Source organism: Haliotis rufescens, unplaced genomic scaffold, assembly GCF_023055435.1.
Source record: "Haliotis rufescens isolate VD_foot unplaced genomic scaffold, xgHalRufe1.0.p SCAF_2, whole genome shotgun sequence".
In the NCBI taxonomy this organism is placed as follows: Eukaryota; Metazoa; Mollusca; class Gastropoda; order Lepetellida; family Haliotidae; genus Haliotis; species Haliotis rufescens.
This window is the reverse complement of record NW_025963890.1, coordinates 67,729,352-67,755,852: the sequence shown is the minus strand read 5'-3', so window position 1 is coordinate 67,755,852 and position 26,501 is coordinate 67,729,352. Positions and strand designations below refer to the sequence as shown.

At 43.5% G+C, this 26,501-nt stretch overlaps 1 protein-coding gene across 7 annotated transcripts in view; it reads left to right on the top strand.

Moving 5' to 3' along the window:
* The window catches only part of LOC124134605 (calcium homeostasis endoplasmic reticulum protein-like), a 59,647-nt gene that overhangs the window by 30,536 nt on the left and 2,610 nt on the right, over positions 1 to 26,501 (top strand). Inside the window, exons 3-18 of one of the 7 annotated variants that reach the window (XM_046499529.2) lie at positions 307 to 1,250; positions 1,995 to 2,132; positions 3,705 to 3,781; positions 5,277 to 5,351; positions 5,882 to 5,993; positions 6,602 to 6,652; positions 8,028 to 8,036; positions 15,098 to 15,136; positions 15,598 to 15,769; positions 16,737 to 17,029; positions 18,566 to 18,704; positions 19,734 to 19,936; positions 21,405 to 21,538; positions 22,843 to 23,064; positions 24,603 to 24,782; positions 26,139 to 26,245. In XM_046499529.2, the coding sequence (XP_046355485.2) occupies positions 307 to 1,250; positions 1,995 to 2,132; positions 3,705 to 3,781; positions 5,277 to 5,351; positions 5,882 to 5,993; positions 6,602 to 6,652; positions 8,028 to 8,036; positions 15,098 to 15,136; positions 15,598 to 15,769; positions 16,737 to 17,029; positions 18,566 to 18,704; positions 19,734 to 19,936; positions 21,405 to 21,538; positions 22,843 to 23,064; positions 24,603 to 24,782; positions 26,139 to 26,245 (2,895 nt within the window). Of the gene's footprint in view, positions 1 to 306; positions 1,251 to 1,994; positions 2,133 to 3,704; positions 3,782 to 5,276; positions 5,352 to 5,881; positions 5,994 to 6,601; positions 6,653 to 8,027; positions 8,037 to 15,097; positions 15,137 to 15,597; positions 15,770 to 16,736; positions 17,030 to 18,565; positions 18,705 to 19,733; positions 19,937 to 21,404; positions 21,542 to 22,842; positions 23,071 to 24,602; positions 24,783 to 26,138; positions 26,246 to 26,501 lie in introns of all 7 variants that reach the window. The other 6 variants (XM_046499525.2, XM_046499526.2, XM_046499524.2 and 3 more) reach the window with 6 other exon arrangements.

Here is a 26,501-nt window from a genome sequence, read left to right as displayed (position 1 = left end):
AAATAAAAGGAAAAAAAAGAATTGGCTTCATACATTGTACCTGTAACTTAAAGTTTTATGAACAGCTTGCTGTGACATAGCATGAATAGTGCTGACTGCAATGTCAATAAGCATCACTCTCTTACTCACACACTCTTTCACTCATTCAAACACTTGTTCATTTATCATATCTGGTGTTTTGATTTATTTAGTTTAATCATTGTTACAAGTTTCAGATTGGGTTGATCTACATGCTATTGTATTGGGTCAAATACTAATGTAAGTAAAGACTAATGATGCTAGTAACACTCTTGTCCTCTTTTACAGTATTCAACCAACAAAAGCAGAAGTTAGCCCAGCAGCAACAAGCATTACAGCAAGTCATATCCCAGCAGGGTTTGCAGCCAACACCATGGCAACAGAATCCAGTTCTTACACAAAACCAGCCCTTGCCACAAAACCCCTCTTTGGCACAAAGTCAAGCACTGGGACCAAATCCTGGCATGGGACCTGTTTCAGGAATAGGACCTAACCCTGGACTTGGCCCAAACCCTGGAATGGGGCCTAACCCGGGACTTGGCCCAAATTCTGGAATGGGGCCTAACCTTGGACTTGGCCCAAATTCTGGAATGGGCCCGAACCCGGAACTTGGCCCAAACCCTGGAATGGGGCCAAACCCGGGACTTGGCCCAAACCCTGGAATGGGGCCTAACCCTAGAATGGGGCATAACCCGGAACTTGGCCCAAACCCTGGAATGGGGCCAAACCCGGGACTTGGCCCAAACCCTGGAATGGGGCCTAACCCTAGAATGGGGCATAACCCGGGACTTGGCCCAAACCCTGGAATGGGCCCGAACCCGGGACTTGGCCCAAACCCAGGAATGGGGCCTAACCCGGGACTTGGCCCAAACCCTGGAATGGGCCCGAACCCTGGGATGGGACCTGGTCCTGGAATGGGGCCAAACCCGGGGCTTGGCCCAAACCCTGGACTGGGCCCAAACCCTGGAATGGGACCTGGTCCTGGAATGGTCCCAAACTCTGGAATGGGACCTAGTCCTGGACCAAATCCGGGAATGGGGCCGAGTCCAGGAATGGGGCCGAGTCCAGGAATGGGGCCTAGTCCAGGACTCTCACAGACTTTGCCACTGGAGCAGCAGATATCAGCAATACAACAAAAGATTCGGCAGCATCAGACGCACACAGCGGAGCAGGTGAAGCAGAGCGAGGCCAACTTGGCAGCACAGTACCAGAGTCTCACCCAGCAACAACAGGTAACGTACCAGAGCCTCACCCAGCAACAACAGGTAACGTACCAGAGCCTCACCCAGCAACAACAGGTAGTGTACCAGGGTCTCACCCAGCAACAACAGGTAGTGTACCAGGGTCTCACCCAGCAACAACAGGTAAAGTACCAGGGTCTCACCCAGCAACAACAGGTAACGTACTAGAGCCTCACCCAGCAACAACAGGTAACGTACCAGAGCCTCACCCAGCAACAACAGGTAACGTACCAGAGTCTCACCCAGCAACAACAGGTAACGTACCAGAGTCTCACCCAGCAACAACAGGTAACGTACCAGAGTCTCACCCAGCAACAACAGGTAACGTACCAGAGTCTCACCCAGCAACAACAGGTAACGTACCAGAGTCTCACCCAGCAACAACAGGTAACGTACCAGAGCCTCACCCAGCAACAACAGGTAACGTACCAGGGTCTCACCCAGCAACAACAGGTAAAGTTACAATCTCACCCAGCAACAACAGGTAAAGTACCAAACAAAACAAACATAGTACCAAATCTCACCCTTAAGACAGATGTAGTACCAAATCTCACCCTTAAGACAGATGTAGTACCCAAGTTCCACCCTAACCAACAGATGTAATACCCAAGTCTCACCCTTAACAAGTTCAGTACCAGAGTTTCATGTAACATCATCATTACTATTTATTTTAATATGGAAACTCATTCTAATAGTTAGATTGTAATGTGATAATTTCTTTGTTTTCTACCTCAGCACCAGATTGATGAAGCAATAGCAAACTCCCGAGACAAGAAACTGAACCAGTTGTGTATGGAGTGTGAGATAAAGATGGAGGAGCTTGACCGAACTGTGCAGCCGATCATCGACTCCTGCACTAAGGATTCTATCCTGGTAGGTCACCTCTATTCTACTCTATCCTGGTAGGTCACCTCTATTCTATTCTATCCCGGTAGGTCACCTCTATTCTACTCTATCCTGGTAGGTCACCTCTATTCTATTCTATCCCGGTAGATCACCTCTATTCTATTCTATCCCGGTAGATCACCTCTATTCTATTCTATCCCGGGAGGTCACCTCTATTCTATTCTATCCCGGTAGATCACCTCTATTCTATTCTATCCCGGTAGATCACCTCTATTCTATTCTATCCCGGTAGATCACCTCTATTCTATTCTATCCCGGTAGATCACCTCTATTCTATTCTATCCCGGTAGGTCACCTGTATTCTATTCTATCCCGGTAAATCACCTCTATTCTATTCTATCCTGGTAGGTCACCTCTGTTCAATCCTGGTAGGTCACCTCTATTCTATTCTATCCCGGTAGATCACCTCTATTCTATTCTATCCCGGTAGGTCACCTCTTTTCTATTCTATCCTGGTAGGTCACCTCTGTTCAATCCTGGTAGGTCACCTCTATTCTATTCTATCCTGGTAGGTCACCTGTATTCTATTCTATCCCGGTAGGTCACCTCTATTCTATTCTATTCTATCCTGGTAGGTCACCTCTATTCTATTCTATTCTATCCCGGTACATCACCTCTATTCTATTCTATTCTATTCTATCCCGGTAAATCACCTCTATTCTATTCTATCCCGGTAGGTCACCTCTATTCTATTCTATCCTGGTAGGTCACCTCTGTTCAATCCTGGTAGGTCACCTCTATTCTATTCTATCCTGGTAGGTCACCTCTATTCTATTCTATCCTGGTAAATCACCTCTATTCTATTCTATCCCGGTAGGTCAACTCTATTCTATTCTATCCCGGTAGGTCACCTCTATTCTATTCTATTCTATCCCGGTAGGTCACCTCTATTCTATTCTATTCTATCCCGGTAGGTCACCTATATTCCCCTCTGGACTGCCTCCATGGTCTAGTGGTAGAGCGTCCACCTGGAGAGCGGAAGGTCCGGGCTTTGATCGCGTCATACCAAAAGACGTTAAAAGATGATACTTGTTGTTACCCTGTCTGGCACTCAGGATTAAGGGGCTAAAACAAGGACTGGTCGGCTCGGAGTCAGTATACTGTGTCTGAGTGGGGTATTCATGTTAAACTGCAGCATGGTATCTCAGTGAGCTATCACTATAAATCGTCATCAGTCCAGACTAGTACACCACCTATCCCCCTCTATCCTGGTAGTGGTAGGTCACCTCTATTCTGCTCTATCTTGGGTAGTCAGCCTCTGTTCTACTCTTTCTGGTAGGTCATCTTTCTTCTACTCTGGTGGGTCACCTCTATTCTACTCTATCCTATTGTTTTGGTATGGTATGGTTGTACAACTTTAATAAAGACAGCTATACTTCATTTCTATTCCATAAGTGGTTGTACTGATATATGTTAATTGTATAATGATAACCTCTTGGCCAATGTGTCACGGGCATTCAACCTGGTGCGCAAGGGGCAGGGTCTTGACATATGATTACATTTTCTTCTCATGTTAACATTTGGGTCCTTGTGTTTCAGCATGGCAAGAACTGGCTGATGCTGCACTGTGTGACCCAGGACCATTGCAACCTGATCAGTCAGTACCTGCTCAAGAGGTGAGGAGTTGGCCTGCATCACACAGCATGCCTTGCCTGCAATGCAAGATAATAGGTTTCGGCAGGATCCTGGGACATAATATGTCCCCTGTCTCCATTGCTTGTGGAGATTCCAGAACACAATATGTCTCCTGTCTCCATTGCTTGTGGAGATTCCAAGACACAATATGTCCGCTGTCTCCATTGCTTGTGGAGATTCCAGGACACAATGTGTCCCCTGTCTCCATTGATTGTGGAGATTCCAGGACACAATATGTCCCCTGTCTCCATTGCTTGTGGAGATTCCAGAACACAATATGTCTCCTGTCTCCATTGCTTGTGGAGATTCCAAGACACAATATGTCTGCTGTCTCCATAGCTTGTGGAGATTCCAAGACACAATATGTCCCCTGTCTCCATTGCTTGTGGAGATTCCAGGACACAATATGTCTCCTGTCTCCATTGCTTGTGGAGATTCCAGGACACAATATGTCTCCTGTCTCCATTGCTTGTGGAGATTCCAGGACACAATATGTCTGCTGTCTCCATTGCTTGTGGAGATTCCAGGACACAATATGTCTGCTGTCTCCATTGCTTGTGGAGATTCCAGGACACAATATGTCTGCTGTCTCCATTGCTTGTGGAGATTCCAGGACACAATATGTCTCCTGTCTCCATTGCTTGTGGAGATTCCAGGACAAAATATGTCTGCTGTCTCCATTGCTTGTGGAGATTCCAGGACACAATATGTCCGCTGTCTCCATTGCTTGTGGAGATTCCAGGACATAATATGTTCGCTGTCTCCATTGCTTGTGGACACAATATGTCTGCTGTCTCCATTGCTTGTGGAGATTCCAGGACACAATATGTCTGCTGTCTCCATTGCTTGTGGAGATTCCAGGACACAATATGTCCCCTGTCTCCATTGCTTGTGGAGATTCCAGGACACAATATGTCCGCTGTCTCCATTGCTTGTGGAGATTCCAGGACACAATATGTCTGCTGTCTCCATTGCTTGTGGAGATTCCAGGACACAATATGTCTCCTGTCTCCATTGCTTGTGGACACAATATGTCCCCTGTCTCCATTGCTTGTGGAGATTCCAGGACACAATATGTCTCCTGTCTCCATTGCTTGTGGAGATTCCAAGACACAATATGTCTCCTGTCTCCATTGCTTGTGGAGATTCCAGGACATATTGACTATGCTTGTCGTAAAAGGCGACTAACCGGATCGGGTGGTCAGGCTAGCTGACTTGGTTGATGCATGTCATCGATCTCAATTGCATGGATCGATGTTCATGATATCAATCACTGGATTGTCTTGTCCAGACTCGATTATTTACAGACCGCCGTCATATAGCTGGAATATTGCTGAGTGCGGCGTTAAACAACAAACCAACCAACAACCAACCAGGACATTGTACAACTGAAATATTGCAAACTACAGTAAAAGAAACATTTAGTCACTTATCCATGTCAGAAACATAAGGTTTTTTTGTCTTTTTTTCTTTCAGAATCACTTCCAAAGAAGCGTCCTTTAGTTTGAGGCTGCATTTGATCTATCTGATTAACGATCTTCTCCATCATTGGTAAGTAGACATGGAGTGAATATTACTTTCAGTGTCACGATTTTCACTGAGGATTCATAATGTATCTCAAACTTACAGATATTGATCAGGAAGAAATTACTTTTAACAGACTCATCGACAAATATAAATTTTGCTTCATACTCATTGGCTAATTCATGGCTATTGTTTTAATGGTTTGCAAAGCTGCCAGTGACAACATGAAGTTGTGTTAGTACCAGTTAATCTGTCCATATCAAGTATTGCCATTTCAGCCATAGGAAAAATTGTTGATGTACAGTATTGATACCAAGATATGATTTAATATGACAATTTGTCTGTATAGAAACATTATATATAGATCTACCAGATGTACTAGAGAAACAAACTACTGAATGTACAACAAGGCGATTTGAATATATACCATGCTGATCTTAATGTAACATGTTCCATGTATACTTTGTATTTGAAATGATGGAAATAAAAGAAAAGAAAAAAAGTATTGATATTTCGGTCAGTTTTGAGGTTGTTTATGCCCAGTATTGTTCATTCAGTCAGAGGAAGAGCGTTGAGGAGCTAAAGCATGCGCTGGAGAGAGTGGTCATCCCTATTTTCTGTGCTGCCTGTCTTGGAGTAGACGAGGAACGCCGACAGAAACTAACCAAGGTATTCAGAAAGCTGGTACCATGTCACCGATGGCATCTCAAAAGTTGTTTCTCGTTTACTGTTTATCCTTCTTTTTGTCTGTTCTTTCTGTTTATATCTTCAACCTTACTTCCACATTCATTTAACATACAGGGCTATGTACATGTATGTCATTAATAACATGCAACTTTTCTCTTGTGACTTTCAAATTAATGTAATTTGGAAAATGTATTAAATATTACTGAACTTATATTATGACAATAATATGTCGCCACTCGTCAGTAATACTGTTGTTATTTTTTAACCAGATAAGAAGGTGATTTGTGATCAATAAATTCATAAAAGAGGATTAACTAATCTTTAATCAGGTCATATTCTAATACCATAGAATGCTTGGTGAGCTGAAAGAAAAAGCAAGGTTGATAAGCCTGTGATGATATCATTGCAAGGGAGACAACTCTGTGTTACATGTCCAATGTTATTTCATATAAATGGAAATACTGCATCCTACTTTAGTTGGATAAAGGAAAAGGATTTGTATTCACTGTTGATATTCATGTGAGGGATGAAATGTATGCTTTAATATTTACTAATAACTAGTGATTTATATATATGATTGTTTTTTATAGCTGCTGTCTCTCTGGGAACACAATAAATATTTTGATCAAGACACAATTGAGGTAGGTGAAGCATAGGCAGAGTGAGTTAGTGGGTGGGTGAGTGAGTGAGTGAGTGAGTGAGACTGCTGTTTTTTGTCAGCAGGATTCCAGCTAAGTCACAACAGTGTTACAATTCATCTAGAATGAGGAGTTATCTCCCCTTGGTACCCATCTCCAGCGGTCTCATTGCGTTCAGGACAACATTTGGCAGCAGGCATCCGCACCATCAGGATGCAATGATATATAATCTGCAGGGTCCTCCATTGTATCCACCTAATCCTCATTTAGTCAGCTTAGGCTTTGGTACAGAGGACCTTACCCTTGGCCAAATCTGTATAATTAATATTCCTTGGGACATTTTATCATGGAGATGACTCCTCATACTAGATGAAGAGTAATAAAATCTGCCTCCTTGACACTCTTCCTGACTTGTGAGTGAGTGAGTGAGTTGGGTTTAACGCCGCTTTTAACAGTATTCCAGTTATATCACGGCGTGTCAGCCTAATGTGGGAGAAAAGCCCGAAGTGATGCAGGTCTTAGACGTTTACCACTTCGGTGAAACCCACGAGCACGGGTATGGTGTTGACAAACCTAGAAACATAATCAGGGCGAACCGGGATTCGAACCCACAATCATAGGTTTCTGGCTTGCCCAAGGGACGCAACTCTGCACAGCGAATCGCGGCGCCTTAGACGACTTGGCAACTTTTGCCCCCTCCTGACTTATGAGAAGGATGTGTGGGGCATTAGGGAGAGTCTGTAAGTCGGTTAGATACATTGGGACTGTAAGACGCAGCTTTGTTTAGAAATGCATGATGTAATGTGATAGACCAAACAGAATTGGGCAAGTCTATTTGGACCTCTTCTGACCAGGAAATTAGGGCTTTTAGGGTCAAGGTGAAAATCAGGTCAATGTCAAACTCAATACGTTTGATTGAGCAATTAATGAATATTCATTTAGAACACCCACGTCTGAGGCCTTAATTCTTAAACTGATCTTTCTCTCCTTTAAACTTTGATTTCATCACATACCATTTTATTTCTAATTTCAATATGGTAAGTATTTCTCCGACAGTTTTAAAAAAAAAAAAATTTAATTAGATTACTTATGCAGAAAGTAAACTGGTTAAACTGAATTCAACATTAACAAAACATACATCTATATGGATAACAACTTCTGATTTATTGCAAATTGCGATATTTTGATGTAGATTGATAATGGTGTAAGAATGTCGTCCAGTGACGTTCATCGAAAATGAAGAAAATTGTGAGAGCTATTTTTAAGTTGTTTTCCGGCAACTGCTTCTGTTTGTTGGAATGCTAGTGACGTATTGTGAATAGTTAGTTGGATTTTTAGTTACATTTGGTGTTTTTTGTCTTGCTTCCATGTTCTCTAGGGCCTGAAGGTGAGCTTTTTTTGGCTGGAATGTAAATCTAGCTTGTCTAGCTTTCTGTCGGAGGGCGCTCTGTTCTTTAAGGAAATGTGTACAGTGATCTGAAATTGATGTAAAAAATATATAGTGAAGTATTTTTTGTAAGATCTGTGCATTTATCCCGGCACAAAAATACCTGTCCATGAAGATCCATGCTTGTCGTAAGAGCATTAAGCAAGAAACAAACAAAAAAATACTCATGGTTTCCATGGCACCCAGTAGGATGAGGTCATAAAGTGAATGCAAAACTTTCTTTACATAATGCCAAGGGAGCTGAGAATGCACGCTGTTGCCTTGACGAGAGTTACACTTTATGAGCTATCCCATCTGAGATGTTGAATGTTTCATAAGCGGACTGTTATTGTGATCACACACTACACACATTCCTTGGTTGACACTGATAATTCTTCAGATATGCACATTTACACTGTAATTTCAAATTTTCTCATCTTTGCTTTTTCTCTTTCTAGTTGTTTCATCTCTTGTTCTTGGATAGTGTCGACAGATTTTTATTTGCCCACATTATTTTGAGATAAACATTTATCTATCAGAGTTCTTCCGAAATTCATGATATGGCACAGCACAAGCTAAGCAACTCGACTGGGTTCTGTCTAGTCATACTGTCTACTGATCATGAACGATCTTAGTTCCAACAAAGAGTAACTGCAAACATTCGTGACAGATTCCTGAGGACTATTCCAGAATGATTCTACTTAATGCTTAATTCGACCTGTTAAGGTCCGAGTGAGAATAGGTCTTCAGCAACCCATGTTTGCTGTAAAAAGGGACTAAGCTTGTCGTAAGAGGTGACTAACGGCATCGGGTGGTCAGGCTCGTTGACTTTGTTGATGCATGTCATGGTATCCCAACTGCCATGATTGCGGGGATCGATGCTCATGATATCAATCACTGGATTGTCTGGTTCAGACTCGATTATTTACAATCCGCCGTCATATAGCTGGAATATTGCTGAGTGCGCATTAAACAACAAACAAACGAACAAAACAAACTGATACTTAATTTACCTGGACCACTGCCCAATACCAGTGATGATGGCGGATACCTTTGTTAGTCAAAATATACAGTATTATATTTCTGGTCTTTTGATTTTGCCTAAGACGATGCGATGACACGAGCAGGTTTTTTTCTTCTTCTTTTTATTTTAGACAAGTTCCTTTACATGATTTTAGCATTGGGAGGTAAAACATTGTTGTCTCCAGTAATAAATCATTAAATGCCCTTTTTGCAGCAATTCATAATAGTCCAGTAAAGTGTCTTAGCTGCCCTAATGAATCTTCACAACTTGCACACACACAACCTGCCCAGACATAAGAGGCATAGTGTGTCAGTTGCAGTTTGTACGTTCATTTTTGGAAAGCAGGTTAAAGTTACCAGGCCTTGTTAAAATCCTGGTGTATGAGATTGAAAGTGACGCAGATGGGGACCACAATCTCATTAAAATCAGATCTTAGTTTTCGCTACCACTAAACAAAAATCTGAGGACATCCCATTACGGGTCACGTCAGAACGACCTTTCGCGTATTTTGACCGTCCAATGAAATGACTGACAAGAAATCAACATTAGCCAATCAGAAGGCAGCTTTCTCGAGCTTTACGTCACCAGTTTGAAACTGGCAACTACGCTTCGAAACATATTTTGACGTATTCTTGATTAAAACATTTAAAATTGATAAGAAGATAATGGCTTAGAGATAGCCTAGATTGTATGGATAAAATCATAAAATCCGTAACTGTCATTCGGAATACCCCATGTTAAATATTTCGTGGTTGAATGATTAGAAAACACATTCCGACTGTCACTTTCATGATCTGGTAAGCGACGCTCTGATTGGTTCGATGAAAGGTCGTTCTGACGTGACCCGTAATTGGATGTCCTCAGATCTTTGTTTAGCGATAGCGAGATCTAGGATCTGGTTTTTATGAGATTGATGAGGACCAGAAACATATAGGCATCACTGACAGGAGGTTGGTTACTCCATGGAAGTAGATATGCCGATTGAAGCACTTGCCACATGAAACAAAGCATTTAATTGGCTTTATGAAAATTATTGTATAGCCTATGCTGCTGACAATAGTAAAGCACTGCTGGCATGCTGTGTAAGTGTAACACACGATTTTTGAAGTGCTTATGAGCTTGTTTGGTTATGAGCGCTTATCAAGGTTTATGACATACTTCCCTAAGATTAACCCATCCCCACCCAATACACAGAAGAAACAAAACGACTTCTTTCAGAAGCATACTATTTCCTTGGAAGTTTCTTTTTTGAGATCACAAGATGGACACAGATTTTGAAAAAGATCCACTTTCTTGTAATTGTACCTTGCCAGCTGGACTGAGCACTAGGGCTGGGACGGGCAAGTCGGGTACTTGGGTCAGATGGGTACTGAGCACTAGGGCTGGGACGGGCAAGTCGGGTACTTGGGTCAGATGGGTACTTGGGTCAGATGGGTACTTGGGTCACTAGGGTCACTAGGGCTGGGACGGGCAAGTCGGGTACTTGGGTCAGATGGGTACTGAGCACTAGGGCTGGGGCGGGCAAGTCGGGTACTTGGGTCAGATGGGTACTGAGCACTAGGGCTGGGACGGGCAAGTCGGGTACTTGGGTCAGATGGGTACTGAGCACTAGGGCTGGGACAGGCAAGTCAGGTACTTGGGTCAGATGGGTACTGAGCACTAGGGCTGGGACGGGCAAGTCGGGTACTTGGGTCAGATGGGTACTGAGCACTAGGGCTGGGGCGGGCAAGTCGGGTACTTGGGTCAGATGGGTACTGAGCACTAGGGCTGGGACGGGCAAGTCGGGTACTTGGGTCAGATGGGTACTGAGCAGTATCCGGGTACCCACAGGACTACCCGGACCCGTGGTTAGTCACGTGATATATTGTTTTATGACAAAAATTATCTAGAATTCTATGGTTAAACTACAAGTCACTAATGTTCACATTTCTTTGACTATGTACCCATTCCGACTTTTATATGTTTAAATAGAATTAAAACTTAATCAACTTCAGTGTATGCATGACCAGATCGTTATTACGTGTATCTAAATACATTTTGCTAAGGCTACAGTCAAACTATTCCCAATGAGACATTTTCTACCCAACTCTTGGGACCTACAGTGGGTACCCCGGTAGGGTCAGGTAATAGCAGGATGGGTACCCGGGTAGGGTCAGGTAATAGCAGGGTGGGTACCCAGGTAGGGTCAGGTAATAGCAGGGTGGGTACCCAGGTAGGGTCAGGTAATAGCAGGGTGGGTACCCAGGTAGGGTCAGGTAATTGCAGGATAGGTACCCGGGTAGGGTCAGGTAATAGCAGGGTGGGTACCCAGGTAGGGTCAGGTAATAGCAGGGTGGGTACCCAGGTAGGGTCAGGTAATAGCAGGGTGGGTACCCAGGTAGGGTCAGGTAATAGCAGGGTGGGTACCCGGGTAGGGTCAGGTAATAGCAGGGTGGGTACCCAGGTAGGGTCAGGTAATAGCAGGGTGGGTACCCAGGTAGGGTCAGGTAATAGCAGGGTGGGTACCCAGGTAGGGTCAGGTAATAGCAGGGTGGGTACCCAGGTAGGGTCAGGTAATAGCAGGGTGGGTACCCGGGTAGGGTCAGGTAATAGCAGGGTGGGTACCCGGGTAGGGTCAGGTAATAGCAGGGTGGGTACCCAGGTAGGGTCAGGTAATAGCAGGGTGGGTACCCAGGTAGGGTCAGGTAATAGCAGGGTGGGTACCCAGGTAGGGTCAGGTAATAGCAGGGTGGGTACCCGGGTAGGGTCAGGTAATAGCAGGGTGGGTACCCAGGTAGGGTCAGGTAATAGCAGGGTGGGTACCCAGGTAGTAAATTTGGACTCGTCTGAGCACGGATGTTCCCTTGTTGGGGGAGTGGATTAACTGTATTCCTGATGTTTCTGTACTAGCTAATGCCCTGTACATAATTCCCAATCTCAAAAAGGACCGCCTCCATGGTCTAGTGGTAGAGCGACTGCCCGGCGAGCAGAAGGTCCTGAGTTCGATCCCCGGCCGCGTCATACCAAAAGACGTTAAAAGATGGTACTTGTTGTTGCCCTGTCTGGCGCTCGGCATTAAGGGGCTAAAACAAGGACTGGTTGGCTCGGAGTCAGTATACTGTGTCTGAGTGGGGTATTCATGTTAAACTGCGGCATGGTATCCCAGTGTGCTAGCACTATAAATCGGCATCAGTCCGGTCTACTACAAGCAGCCACACACACACACATGTGCATGCACGTCGCTATATAAGTGCAATAATCTTGGACGCGACGTTGAACCCCATTTCACCTCACCTCACCCAATCTCAAAACCAACTCTTTTCTTGCTATGCTTAGATGGCACAAAGTCATTGTCTTGTCCCTCACTTGAATGTTCAATGAGATGTGGTGTATCTTTGGCTGGGAGGCTTTGTTGAGTGGGTGCTCTGAACATTATGTTTCAACACAACCCTGTGCAGGACATCTATTTGTTGTTGTTTTGTTTTGTTTTTGTTTTTGTGTATGATTTTCTGTGTCATGTTTGCCTAAGAGTAGCTAGGTGAAGGTATTTCTTTTTAAGTTCCGCTGGGGATGGTTACCCAGTCTAAGGTGCTGCCATTATCCGTTCAGAGTTGCGTCCCTTAGACATGCCAGGATTGTATTGCCATGGGATTCACCCTGGTTGTGATTCATGATCAGTTAGCACCATACCTGTGCTTGTAGATTACACCAACATGGTAAAGGCCCTCAGTGGGCCATCCTCCATCAAGCTGACACACTGTGATAGGCTATTCAAAACAGCCTCAAGTTGACACAGTGTGATAGGCTATTCAAAACAGCATCAAGTTGACACACTGTGATAGGCTATTCAAAACAGCATCAAGTTGACACACTGTGATAGGCTATTCAAAACAGCCTCAAGTTGACACACTGTGATAGGCTATTCAAAACAGCATCAAGTTGACACACTGTGATAGGCAATTCAAAACAGCATCAAGCTGACACACTGTGATAGGCTATTCAAAACAGCATCAAGTTGACACACTGTGATAGGCTATTCAAAACAGCATCAAGTTGACACACTGTGATAGGCTATTCAAAACAGCCTCAAGTTGACACACTGTGATAGGCTATTCAAAACAGCATCAAGCTGACACACTGTGATAGGCTATTCAAAACAGCATCAAGCTGACACACTGTGATAGGCTATTCAAAACAGCCTCAAGTTGACACAACGTGATAGGCTATTCAAAACAGCATCAAGTTGACACACTGTGATAGGCTATTCAAAACAGCATCAAGTTGACACACTGTGATAGGCAATTCAAAACAGCATCAAGTTGACACACTGTGATAGGCTATTCAAAACAGCATCAAGCTGACACACTGTGATAGGCTATTCAAAACAGCCTCAAGTTGACACAACGTGATAGGCTATTCAAAACAGCATCAAGTTGACACACTGTGATAGGCTATTCAAAACAGCATCAAGCTGACACTGTGATAGGCTATTCAAAACAGCCTCAAGTTGACACAACGTGATAGGCTATTCAAAACAGCCTCAAGTTGACACAACGTGATAGGCTATTCAAAACAGCATCAAGCTGACACTGTGATAGGCTATTCAAAACAGCATCAAGCTGACACACTGTGATAGGCTATTCAAAACAGCATCAAGTTGACACACTGTGATAGGCTATTCAAAACAGCATCAAGCTGACACACTGTGATAGGCTATTCAAAACAGCCTCAAGTTGACACAACGTGATAGGCTATTCAAAACAGCATCAAGTTGACACACTGTGATAGGCTATTCAAAACAGCATCAAGCTGACACTGTGATAGGCTATTCAAAACAGCCTCAAGTTGACACAACGTGATAGGCTATTCAAAACAGCCTCAAGTTGACACACTGTGATAGGCTATTCAAAACAGCATCAAGCTGACACACTGTGATAGGCTATTCAAAACAGCATCAAGTTGACACAACGTGATAGGCTATTCAAAACAGCATCAAGTTGACACACTGTGATAGGCTATTCAAAACAGCATCAAGCTGACACTGTGATAGGCTATTCAAAACAGCATCAAGTTGACACAACGTGATAGGCTATTCAAAACAGCATCAAGCTGACACTGTGATAGGCTATTCAAAACAGCATCAAGCTGACACACTGTGATAGGCTATTCAAAACAGCATCAAGTTGACACACTGTGATAGGCTATTCAAAACAGCATCAAGCTGACACACTGTGATAGGCTATTCAAAACAGCATCAAGCTGACACACTGTGATAGGCTATTCAAAACAGCATCAAGCCCAACACACTCATTAGATTTGGAGGGGCACGGGTGGCCCAGTCGTCTAAGGTGCCACTAAGGCGCTGTGCAGAGTTGCGTCCCTTGGGCACGCCAGAAACCTATGATTGTGGGTTCGAAATCCCGGTTCGCCCCAATTATGTTTCTAGGTTTGTCAGCACCATACCCGTGCTCGTGGGTTTCACCGAAGTGGTAAGCGTCTGAGACTCGCATCACTTCGAGCTTTCCTCCCACATTAAGCTGACACGCCGCGATATAACTGGAATACTGTTAAAAGCTGCATTAAACCCAACCCAACTCACTCACTCACTCATTAGATTTGGAAATGAGCAGGGTAGCCATAGTTACCCGTAACTGATCATTACTCAACTGCTGCACTTCCTTTGAAGTGGACTGTTGATAGCCTTGTGGTGTTAGCGTTTGCCCTCCTCGCTGAAGTCAGAGGTTTGCTTCCCATGATGGGTTATGTGAAGACCTTGACATTGCTGACTGCACAGTGCAACATTAAACAGGTTCTGTGTTATTCTAATGTTTCACCAAGTAAGAATAAAATCAAATTGTCACATGGTAGCTGCCAAGTTATTATCAGGAGCAGTTATTCATACTAAAGAGCGTATTTCCTTTTATTATATGGTGAAAAACACTTCCCAAGTTTGTTTTTATTTTCAAATAAATGCTTGTGGTGATCTCAGACAATAAACCTTTTCTTCCTTTTGTTGCAGCAAATGAAGCAGCCCAGTCAGTCGTTGTCGAACTATCAGGTGAGTTGGGGGAGAGGAGCGGATGGGTAGGGCTACAGCCGTACTTGCCCTGACCTTACGGGTTATGTATAGTGCTTGTATGTTGATCATTCAGAGTCAGAGCAGGTGGGTGGGGCTACAGCCGTACTTGCCCTGACCTTACGGGTTATGTATAGTGCTTGTATGTTGATCATTCAGACTCAGAGCAGGTGGGTGGGGCTACAACCATACTAGCCCTGACCTTACGGGTTATGTATAGTGCTTGTATGTTGATCATTCAGAGTCAGAGCAGGTGGGTGGGGCTACAGCCATACTAGCCCTGACCTTACGGGTTATGTATAGTGCTTGTATGTTGATCATTCAGAGTCAGAGCAGTTGGGTGGGGCTACAGCCATACCAGCCCTGACCTTACGGGTTATGTATAGTGCTTGTATGGGGATCCTTAACACCTGACTCACCTAAGTCTACCTGTCTCTCTACAGGCCAGTCTGATCACGGACAATGCCCAGATCGTGACTCAGGTGACAGCCAAGATCCAGGCCCAGTATGCCGGCCTTCAGAAGCAGCACCAGGACTTTGTGAACCACCTCAACAGCCAGCTGACACAGCTGCAGTCACAGAAGCAGGGCCTGCAGCTGCAGCAGCAACAAGCAGGTGCGTCGACTGCTGGATGCCGCATGGCAGCCTCCACTACATTCAGGAAATAACCACAGATGTCAAATTGACGTATCTCCCCGTTACCACAATACTATTGATATCAAACCATCTTTTTACTAGGCAATGACTTGCATGTCTTATGCAGGCAAATTGGGGAACTATGTGTGATTTTGTTCAAAATTTGATTTTTTAATGCTCTTAAATATGTAAATTCTGAGGTATTGGGAAATTATTTTTTTAACTTGGGAATTTTTGCTGCAGACTTAGGGCCGAATATTGGCCTCTGAGCAGGTCGAGAGAAATCCCTGCCTCTGCTTATGTTTATGGTTATGTATATAACAGACAAAGTTATTCTCAGTTGTATCAATTCCATGATCCCTGCAGTGATGTTTTTTCATCATAGTTTGTCAAAGGGGTGTCACTAGTGGCTACTTTCACAATTGTATTGCAAGAGTAACCATCAATGTACTAGAAAATAATAAGGTATTGCCGCCAGTGTCAAAGTCAGCAGTTTCCTCCCTGGTGCAACTCAAATCAAAGGGAAATAACTCGAATATGAATACAACATTTTTGCCAATCAACACATGACAGGTTTGTATTTCAACAGAGTTTTTTTACACATAATTTGTGTTATTTATAACTAATTGCAACTGTTGAAACTATTGTTATTCATACTATCGGCAGTACTATTGGCATTTTAGATTCCTATCGATAGAGTACAATCATATGAAAACAACTACAATGCATTGATAGTTTGATATATCGTTACACTCCTAGTTTGTCATATATGAAGAGTCTGGGACTTTATCAACTAATCCGGTCCCCGAGCCGCGTAACATTCAGTTTGACCTAGTAAACTCAGCTCACAATAATCCAGTTACAATGCTAAAATCAGCCGAAAAGTTCATGGTCATGAAATATATTGTTGTGGCGTAAATATTCATGTCACTCGTTCCACTTTCAGTAACCACAGCACCACCACCGATCAGTATGGTTCCGGGGAGCGTCTCAGGTGGAGTGGTCAACACAGGTGCGCCTGTACTCATACAGTCAGTGCCACCTAGTGGGGATCCAGTGTTAGCCACAAGCATGCCGCCAGGCGTGAACATGCCACCCAGTTCGGGCCCACAGAACCCACCCCGCACACCTGAGGAAGACAAACCCCCACCCATGAGACCAGGGCCAATGGGGATCGGGATGGGCATGGATGGAGGACCTCCCCCACAGCAGTCCCCGGGACCCCCAAATTTGTCTCAGGTAGGCTGAAATAAAAGGTTGATTCACCTGGATTTGTTTATTTGATGTTGTTTAACACCGCACTCAGCAGTATTCAAGCTATATGACGGCGATCTGTAAATAATCAAGTCTGGACAAGACAATCCAGTGATTGACATCATGAGCATTGATCCACACAATTGGGATATGATGACATGCATCAACAAAGTCAGCAAGCCTGACCACCTGATCTTGTTTGATCAAGGATAGTCGCCTTTTGCGGCCAGCATGGATTGCTGAAGCGTATTCCACCCCGTGTCAGCTTAATGTGGGAGGAAGGCCCGAAGTGATGCAGGTCTCAGACATTTGTTGGGGTAAATCTCGGGGTGAACCGATTATGTTTCTAGGTTAAAATAAATGAAATTAAAGGATCTTTGCACATGATTTCATTTACTTGTGTGCATGGCCCAGACACGATTATTTACAGGCCGCCCATTACAGCTGGAATATGGCTGAATATTTTCAGTTTGTAAACAACTATATGTAAGCAGTGTATTCAATGTATGAAGTACAGCTAACCAGCTTCAGTGGCAGAGAGAATAGTGTACCGTATTCGACATAATAAGCGCCCAGGGTGCTCTCAAAATTAGAAATAGGGGCCTCTTATTAGAATATTATTTTGGAGGAAAAAAAGTAAATTTTGTGGTTTATGCTGACAGCCTGAAATGTTTTTATACGACATATATATTTTTTCCAGAATCTAATTTCCCACAATTAAGGATGCATATAACACACGTATTATACACAAATAAATAAGTCTTGTGTACATTGATCAATTGGAAGGGGTACTAATTGGGATTGTTCACTAGCCAATATATCAGCAAATATCGCCGTGGGCGCTTATTAGAGAGGGGCGCTTATTACATCGAATATGGCATCATTTGATGGTAACCGATGATTTCACAATAGTTTTCAAAGTATTGTGATGTGATTTCATTGCATTCTTAGTTCTCGCTCCACCTCAGAACAACTTTTCACAATTTTTTTTTGGACTGACCAGTCAAATTACTAACAAGAAGTCGACACTAACCAATCAGAAAGCAGCTCCACTGCACTAGTTTCAAACTGGCGACTTTCGTTCCTGACTATGAACTTTGAAAAATATTTAGACAAAGTTCTCTATTCAAAATTTGAAAACTGAACAAAAGAACATCCTAGAATGTCTAACAGATGGCCGAGATTGTATGGTTATGCAAATTCTCTTCTGTTCAGATGTTGATCCCATTTAAGTGAGAGATAGACAGTGATTTTGTCTTCAACTGTTGTTAATCTTTTTTATGTTGCATGATTAGAAAGCACATTCCAACTGTTACTTTCTAGATCTGGTAAGCGACGCTCTGATTGGTCAAATAAAAGGTTGTTGTGACATGACCCGTAATGGGATGTCCTCAGATCATTGTTTAGCGACAGTGAGAATTGATTATAATGAGATTGATTGCAGCGATATTTCCTAGGTGTTATCGCGTGATCTCTTGTGGAAGCCAGATTTGGATGATAGATGATTTATCTCCCTTACAGCCGCCACCCCTTGGTCCTGGCCCAGCGTTCCCAGGAGCGTTCTCACAGCGACCCCCGGGCATGCCGCTGTTCAATACCCCACCCCCCGGCTTCAACCAGAGACCCCCTCCACAACAGTTTGATTACTCCCATGGACTGGGTAAGTCTAAATTGTGGACTGGGTAAGTCTAAATCATGGACTGGGTAAGTCTAAATCATGGCCTGGGTAAGTCTTAATCATGGTCTGGGTAAGTCTAAATTGTGGACTGTGTTAATCTAAATCATGGTCTGGGTAAGTCTAAATTGTGGACTGGGTAAGTCTATGTCAGGGTCTGGGTAAGTCTAAATTGTGGACTGGGTTAGTCAAAATCATGGACTGAGTAAGTCTATATCAGGACTGGGAAAGTCTATATCAGGGTCTGGGTAAGTCCAAATCATGGACTGGGTAAGTCTAAATTGTGGACTGGGAAAGTCTATATCAGGGTCTGGGTAAGTCCAAATCATGGACTGGGTAAGTCTAAATCATGGACTAGGTAAGTCTAAATTGTGGCATGAGTAAGTCTAAATCAGGGTCAGGCAACAAAAAGAGAAGAATCAACAGGTAATGTTCCATCTCTGTAGCCTGAGACAGAACTTTCCATTAGTACTCCTTGATTGTTTCAACTTAGGTGAAGATTGGGTGATGATGCCAAGAGACACTGGCTGTGTGATAGCATGGATCGATGCCCAGAGGGTTCATCACTTGTTTAACTGGTCCAGATTTGGATACCTCACAGATTGCCTCAGACTAACACTGCAAATATATAATATTGATAGAAACAAACAACTCCATTTAAATTGAAAAGGAGCCCTAGAAGATGATGTTCAGAACCTGGAAAATCTAGACTTGCTTCATGTAGCCTTTAGCTTTACAGTAAGGGCTGAGGTGAAGGAGAAATAATCTAGTTCAGTGGCTGTGAGACAGACTAAGACTGCCTCAACAGTGATTAATAGTATGTCACATCGGGAAGAATGAGTTAAATAATATACTGTTGGCCATTGGCTTACACTGAAAATGTTGATCAGGTCAGTTCATGCAGATATTAATTTTAGTTGACATTCACAAGAATAAGTGATGGAATGCCATGTTATATTGTTGGCTTCAGGTCTAAACTGGACATGTTGATGTGAGGTGCACTGTTCGTTTTAGGTCCCCGAGGGATGCCACCTGCAGATTTCCGCGGCCCGCCCCCGGCTGCTCCCTTGCCGCTGCCCCTCCCAGACCTGAGCAAGCCTCCCCCTGGATTCCCAGCCTTGCCTCCCCCTCCCTCCATGCTCCCCCTGGACATGGACCTCACCCCCTCCGTCCCCTACCACGAGCTGCCCGCTGGACTGATGGCTCCGCTGGTCAAGGTGAGGGAGCAGAGAGTGCTGTGATGTAGTTGTTTCATGGGTTTCAGTACAAGAGGGCTCATTTTCCATTGAAAATATCTTCAGTCTTTCTTGATTGAATACTTAGCATTGTCACTTGATGTACAAGGGGAGATTTAACAAAACAATTGTATGAAGCCAGCAGGGCTTGCTCCTTTCAAAAGTTTCTTGTCCTTTTCCAAACTAACTGGCCCACAACTAATTGATTGAGGCTCCAAATCAGCGGAACCTGAGGTCACATAGCAACTGAGTTACGAAGAGGACTATAATTTTTTTAGAATTCTTCACCCCTAAAATGCTTTTTCTTGGACTTGCATTAAATCTTGGCTTCCATTTGCCTCATTTTTGGCAATTTATGAGCAAACAAAGATGTGGTTGTACACAACATTACACAATGGCCGCCAGTTGTGTCCTTCTAACGAGCAGATCGGGATATATCTTTCTTTGGGGTAACCATTCACATGATCGCATTCCCCTAAAGATTTTCTCATTGAAACTACATGATTCATGAGCAGTGTCCTATTGAAAGACTTAAACATACATAGAAGGGGTGAAACTTTGACGAGCCAGACGGGCCATTTACTTTACTTTTCAGCAATCTTTTATTATTTTAACTGGCAATGGTCCAACAGGCCAGCAGTTAACTCAACTCCTTTGTGTAGATTGGGTTGACCTTATGACCAAGGTGATGGCATGGTGGAGGTGACTTGTATTTCACTGATAACAGGACCAAGGAGAGGAGGGTTCAAAGCTTAGTCTCACATTACTGCATTGAATGCAGTGTTCAAATACAATGTTACTTCTGAATGAAAGAAAATATGAAAGAATCCTAATGCACATATTTTCCTAATTTGCCTGACAAGAAAACTTGATTTGGTTTGAAGTCCCTGACAACCGGTCCTCCCTGTTCCAATGTACTGTGTATCCATCACAGCTATGTACGAATGCTGGAAGGGTGAAATGTCCTACGTCATAGGAGATAGACTATAATCAGGGGCAGTCGGGTAGCCTAGTGGTTAAAGCAGTCACTCGTCACGCCGAAGAGCCGGGTTTGAATCCCGACATGGGTACAATGTGTAAAGCCCATTTCAGGTGTCCCCCGCTGTGATGTTGGAATATTGCTAAAAGCAGCGTAAAACCATTCACTCGCTGAATATAATCATCAGGTTGGTTGCCTCAAGGGAGACTATGCTCCATGATCGGATAGCCATTTGTCTTGGCCTAGACATTGTAATTATTGATTTGCGTCAGTCTGAGACATTGTCTGTGAGTAAAAGAACACAAACAAAATCAGATTTTTGAGGGACTTGAATCAAATACGCTAGGACTGCCTATTATTGCAAGCCTCTCAGTTAACGCCACATCCGCAATATCACGGCTATTTTGAGAATCCTTGGCTCTTCTGAGGAATAATTTAGTCACTGATGTTCCCTATGATCGTTTATCCCAGCTGGAGGACACAGAGTACAAGGCCCTGGACCCCAACGACATCCGACTGCCGCCCCCGATGCCCCCCAGTGACCGTCTGCTGGCCGCCGTGGAAGCCTTCTACAGCCACCCCAGCCACGAGAGGCCTCGTGACAGGTAGTCAGTACACAAAACACTTTTACCTCTTTTTATTCAGTTTAATGTTCAGTTAGGAGACTAATTGTGACCTACTGTATTTTGAAGTTTCAGGTAGTCTCTTATTTTTAATCAGTCTTATTAACCTCAGATCTTAGTTCTCACTACCACTAAACAAAGATCTGACACTACCGCTGAACAAAGATCTGACACTACCGCTGAACAAAGATCTGAGGACATCCAATTACGGGTCATGTCAGACATTGTCAGATCGACCTTTTGTGAATTTGACCAATGAAATGACTAACAAGAAGTCGACATTTGCCAATCAGAAAGCAACTTTCTCAAGCTTTACGGCACTAGTTCCAAACTGGCGCCTTCCAATCCAGACAAACACTTTGAAAAAATATTGGTTCAAAAATTCTGGAATAAAAGGCCGAGATTGTGTGTCAGAATTTCCTGCAGGTTATGGAAAGTCTCTTCCATTTCAAATGTAATCCCATTGAACGATGAGTTTCACAGAATCAGTCGAAAAGCCCATAACTGTCTTTTGGAATACCCCATGTTGACATTTTCAAGATTGCATGATAAGGAAACACTTCCCGACTGTCACTTTCCCGATATGTTAAGCAGGGCTCTGATTGGTCAGATGGATGGTCGTTCTGACGTGAGCCGTTCTAGGATGTCCTCAGATCATTGTTTTATGGTAGCAAGAACAAAGATCTGATTTTGATGAGATTGATTTTAAATTTGGTACAAGGCTCTTGGTATTGTCATCTCATCATCAAGCTAGGCTTAAGGTCTAGGATGTCCAAATTGTCGCCAAAAACATTCGAGAATTTTTCGATATTGAACGTATGCAGTTCTGATCGGCAGCCTTATGTTTTATGGTTTGATATGTAGGTAATTGATGTATTCATACATGGTTTTTGTGTGAAAAGGCCTAATTTAGAGGTATCAAATGGAAGGATGATACCTCATTATAACCAGTCAGAATTAAGCATTCTTCAGTGACCTGGGAGAATTAGTTGCATTGATTAAGGCTAAGAATAATTCCAGGATTGACCACTGTCGGATAGTAAATCTCTCTTTACTGCTGGTTATAAAAGTCACAGGAACACTTTTTCTGACTAGTGGTTCATGTATTATTATGGGAGAAAACAACAAGTCCTATATTTGAATTAGTCTCAGACTAACGGTCTGGTCACCATATCACAGATAGGTATTGTAACAGAGTGAAAGATCTGATTTTAGTGAGATTAATATACTTCAGATATCTTCTTGACATAGCCACTTAATTAGAAATCAGTCATTTGTCTTTACAGCGAGGGATGGGAGAAATTGGGACTCTATGAGTTCTTCAAAGCCAAACAGAGGGCAAAGAAAATCAAAGAGCAAGAGATGGCAGAAAATCCTGCAAAATATCTGCAAGATCGTGAAAGAAGTAGGTCAAGGTCATGGTCCCCACCCAGGACAAGAGCAAGGTCACCTTCCCCTCCCAGGAGGAGGCGCAGATACAACAGCGGGGAGAGAAGACGAAGGTCAAGGTATGGGTAAGACGCAGCTTCACCCACGATCCATTTGTCTTTTTTCAACTTTTAGTATCATTAAGTTTATCCTTGGAAAGGCTGAGTCACAATAAGGACCCTTCGGGCACACTGAATCTGCTCAATTCTTGAAATGAGAAAAACATGTAAAAATCATGTTTTAGATGTTTTCATATGAATAAGAATTTGACCTCAATCTTTTCAACACTTGCCTACTGTGGACTTAAAACAACACCAAAAGTGTCTTAAAGGTTGCTTGTAGGTTTTCAGGAAGCTATTTTCCTAATATATGACCAAGAAACAAGTTTGGGGCTGGTTAATATTTGTTTGGAGATGTAAAGTACAAAGGATAGACTGAAATATTTATCGATGGACACTGTTGCACATCAAAGTTTTCTCTTCATTTGTCAACTTCATCATGTCAAATCAGAACAGTGGTAAACATCGATAACACGTCATTTATCGTGTACACTATGTGTTGACATTCGGTATCAGGCTACTCCAGGAGTTGTGTCCCTTGTCCCAAGAGCTGCTTGTGAGTTTGAATCCCTCATTTACCCAGATTATGATTCTTGGTCTGTCAACACCATTTATCGTGTACACTATATGTTGACATTGGGTATTAGGCTACTCCAGCTACTCCAGGAGTTGTGTCCCTTGTCCCAAGAGCTGCTTGTGAGTTTGAATCCCTCATTTACCCAGATTATGATTCTTGGTCTGTCAACACCATTCCCATCTTTACTGACATGCATCACTTAGAGCCTTCCTCTGACATTAGTCTACAATAGCATTTGTTGACAATCCATAACCGGGGAGAGAGTGTCAATCAGCAGATCCTGGCACAGTTTAGGGACTCAACTCTGCAAAGAATCTAATCCATGAAGAAATGAATTGTTTCTATGTAATATTTGTATGTGAGGTTTTCATGATATACAGCTTCTCCATCGAATGAAAGGCTGGTCACATGATATGATAAACATTTGAACGACACATTTTGACGTTCATATATATATATATCTATGTTTTATCACGAGATTCACGTATTCTTGAAATGACCTCAACTCTGATTCTTCCGTATACCGCATTGTAACAAGACCAAAAGATGTTACTGTTGAACAGTTTAAGCATACATTCGTTGTCATCTCTCGTTTTGAGGAAATATTTTCCTCCACTTTTCAACTGGTTGTTGTGTGGTGGTCAGTGGGACATGAAGTCACAATGCTAAATAATATTGTGTATACAAGATCTGACATTTATACAGTTGTGCCCTCAATCTATGAAGGTTCACACTAAAATGAACTCACAAAAATTAAATTTAATTCTTGAGTGTGACCTCCCCCATAACATAAGTACAACAACTTACGTTCAACAAAAACAACATTAGTGATGACTGCAGATAGACACTTCAGTTGGTCATGATCTTGGTTACAAAATTGGTTATATATGCTCATATGAATGTGTAAAAGTTGGTACTCGTACCTTCAATCAGTGGATTCTTTACAGGTCAGTGAGAAAAGATATTATCTCAATTTGAACAGGTCACGTTCGAGGTCCAGATCAAGATCTCGCTCAAGATCTCACTCAAGATCAGGGTCACGATCTAGGTCAAGGTCAAGATCACCATTGCCATACCTGCCGAGTAGTCGATCACCCACTCCTGCGGAGGTGCTGCCTCCACCACCCCGGGGAAAGTCCCGCAGCCCGACGCCGCCAAGCATGTATGTATTATGTCCATCTCTTCACTTGTCAGGGGGGGCGGTCGGGTAGCAAGTGGTTAAAGCGTTCGCTCGTCACGCCGAAGACCCGGGTTCGATTCCCGACATGGGTACAGTGTGAAGCCCATTTCTGGTGTCCCCCGCCATGATATTGCTGGAATATTGCTAAAAGCGGTGTAAAACCATACTCACTCACTCACTCACTTGTCAGGGGCAGAATAAGTACCCCATACTAGGGCTGGGATGGGTAACTCGGGTACTCGGGTCGGGTGGGTACTGAGTAGGACCTGGGTACCTAAAACTCTGTGTTTAAACTACAAGTCACTAATGTTTGAAGTTCTTTCTGACTACTACGCCCATTCCTTTTGTTTTATATTCCCTGGCTTTTATATGTTTGAATAAAAATAAAACTTCAGTCAACTTCAGTGTATGCATGACCAGATCGTTTCATACATGTATCTAAATACAGTCAAAATACAGTCTAAATACAGTACTTTTCCCAATAGGACAGTGTGTACCTACTTTTTGAGACCTACAGTTGGTACCCGGGTAGGGCTGGGTAATAGGGGGTAGGGTACCCGGGGAGTAAATACACTTATACACTTGTTCAGTATCCCATGCTTGTCTTGCACTGTTGATTCTGGGGGCATGGAGGGATCAAACCCCCCGACCTTCCGCTCTCCGACCACGAGGGTGGTAGTCACACTATAGATTATTTATATATCACAACAGAACACAGTTCAGCATTGACAGTTTGATGGTGGAAGGCATGGGTGGCAAAGTCGGGTAGACCTGCATCACTTCGGACATTTCATGCAATGATGTAGCTGAAGTACTGTTCATAGTGACACTAAAACACAACTCACTCACACACTCACACACCCACCCACCCACCCACCCACTCACTCACTCACTCACTCACTCACTCATAGACCGATGCTCATGATCTAAAAAAAATGGATAGTCTGGTCCAGTTTTGATTTTTTACAGACCGCCGTCTTATAGCTGGAATATTGCTGAATGCGGCGTTAAACAACAAACAAACATACTTCCTATTCGGGGCACAGGTGTCCCAGTTGTCTGAGGTGCCGCGATGTGCTGTGCAGACTTTGCATCCCTTGTGCACGCCAGAAACCTATGATCATGGGTTCCAATCACAGTTCTCCCCAATTATGCTTCTAGGTCTGTAAGCACCATACCCGTGCTCGTGGGTCCCACCAAAGTGTAAAACATCAGAGACCTGCATCACTTCAGGTTTCCCTATCACATTATGCTGACACGCCATTAAACCCAACTCACTCACTCACTATTTTCTATCTGCACTCACTCACTCACCCACTCTTGTATTTCTACCTGCAGGGGCAGCTCGTTCGGAAGTATGGCCAGCTTCGACCCCCTTCCTTCACTCTCCTCAGAGCCCCGACTGGGAGAAGACAACAAGGGCCACATGCTGCTGAGGAAGATGGGTACGTGGAGATATTGTACCACCTCTATGATCTTGAGTCCCATGATGCTTCAGCTGGATCTGAGGTTGGGGATATGACAACCTGTTCCTTGTAGCCATAGGGGGCACGGGTGGCCCAGTCTTCTAAGGCGCCGCGATTTGCTGTGCAGAGTTGCATCCCTTGGGAATGCCAGAAACCTATGATTGTAGGTTCGAATCCTGGTTCGCCCCGATTATGTTTCTAGGTTTGTTAGCACCATACCCGTGCTTGTGGGTTT